Raw genomic sequence first — 1901 nt, forward strand, 5'->3', positions numbered from 1 at the left:
ATATCCTGGCCAATATGGTGAAAACCCCATCTCTACTAAAAATACAAAAGTTAGCTGGGTATGGTGGTGCATGCCTGTAATCCCAGCTACTCGGGAGGCTGAGGCAGGAGAATCACTTAAAGCCAGGAGTCAGAGGTTGCAGTGAGCTGAGATCATGCCATTGCACTCCAGCCTGGGCAACAAGAGTGAAAGTCACACACAAAAAAATCTGTAATTGGTCAGGCATGGTGGTATGCACCTGTACTCCCAGCTACTTGGGAAGCTGAGGTAGACTGCTTGAGCCCAGGAGTTCAAGGCTGCTGTGAGCTGTGATCACACACCACTACACTCTAGCCTGGGTGACAAAGTGAGACCCTGTCTCTCTCAATCAATCAATCAATAAGGAAAAATGGTCATTCTTACTTCTTTAGAGAGCTTTGGTTTATAAAGCCTTTCAAGATCTAATATCTCACTTGACTCTCAAAATCATGTGATGAGACAGAGAACAGAGATATCACCATCACTCTCACTTTACAGGAGGTAACTGAAGATCTGAAAGCATCTCTGAGGTCCTGGGCCAGTTCTAGAGCCACAGCCAAGAGTCAATAAATAAATGGCATTTTTCTTTTCCTTTTTCCATGTTTTCGCTCCAGTCTTAGATCAAATGGCAGTTTTCTAACTTACCTGTCTCTGCTGTAAGGACATTTTAGAAATAAAAAGTTAAAGAGTCAGTGAACGCAACTTCTATAAATACTTGCCATCTCTAACTTCTGTTTCTTCATCTTTCTTCACTTTCTTAACAATAATTATAAATAGAGCAGTGTTTTCAAGCTAATTCAAGTTGGCTGATAAGGAAGTGAAACGAAAAAGGAAAAGAACTCCTACATACAAGTTCTGCCTGAATGTTTCCCCAGGTCCTGGGGTGAAACTGAAGGGTAACTACTGTGGCTGCTTCCCAATCAGGTCACCTCTCAACCTCAGCAGCACACATCCTCACCTTTGGGAAAGCAACTGATCCATGGCAATTCCTTCTCTCTGCTGATAGTCCCTCAGAAGGCTGTGGGCATGATCCAGGTTGACAAAGTCCCTGTAATCATCTTCGTCTGCAACACAGATGTAGTAGGGCAGGAATGGTGGCATCCCAGGAGGCAAGGCCATCTGCTCCCCTGGAGGCGCAGGAGGGGCAGCACCCAGGACAGCATCCTGCAGGTGGAGGTCTTGCAGCTGAGTAGTCCAGTCTACGTCTTTGGCACTGTTGGCATCATTCCCAAAATCCAAGGTAAGCTGCGGTGAAGGCAGCTCCTCAGTGTCACTTCCCCAGTCATCTGCACCTTCACACCAGTCCTCAGCTACAAGGCTGTTTTCCTGTTTCTGGAAAAATATCCAGTGAATGAGGCCCAAGCACACGAGAGGTTTATTCTATTCCTTCAGCTCCAGCCACCCCTTCCTGTGCCTTCCAGATGGAGGCCTCACACTAGCCCCTTCCCCTCTGGCACACTCCAGTCTAACCTTCTAGACCCTATGTACTCAAAAGCATGTCGGAGGCAACTTAAAATACTTGTCTTTCCTTTTCGAGGCCAGTATGACAGATATAGAATGTGGTTTCTCAAAAAAAAAAAAAAAGAGAAAAATAAAAAGTGGCCGGGCACGGTGGCTCACGCCTATAATCCCAGCACTTTGGGAGGCCGAGACGGGTGGATCATGAGGTCAAAAGATCGAGACCATCCTGGTCAACATGGTGAAACCCCGCCTCTACTAAAAATACAAAAATTAGCTGGGCATGGTGGTGCATGCCTGTAGTCCTAGCTACTCGGGAGGCTGAGGCAGGAGAACTGCTTGAACCCAGGAGGCGGAGGTTGCGGTGAGCCGAGATCGCGCCATTGCACTCCAGCCTGGGTAACAAAGAGCGAAACTCCGTCTCA

General features: G+C 47.1%; 1 protein-coding gene across 1 annotated transcript in view; it reads right to left on the reverse strand.

Annotated features, from left to right (window-relative positions):
* PDCD2L (programmed cell death 2 like) overlaps positions 1 to 1901 on the reverse strand; it is a 22085-nt gene that overhangs the window by 16735 nt on the left and 3449 nt on the right. Inside the window, exon 4 of the mRNA XM_017504275.2 lies at positions 977 to 1350. Within this exon, the coding sequence (XP_017359764.2) occupies positions 977 to 1350 (374 nt within the window). The remainder of the gene's footprint in view (positions 1 to 976; positions 1351 to 1901) is intronic.

Source organism: Cebus imitator, unplaced genomic scaffold (assembly GCF_001604975.1).
Source record: "Cebus imitator isolate Cc_AM_T3 unplaced genomic scaffold, Cebus_imitator-1.0 Scaffold318, whole genome shotgun sequence".
Taxonomy (NCBI): Eukaryota; Metazoa; Chordata; class Mammalia; order Primates; family Cebidae; genus Cebus; species Cebus imitator.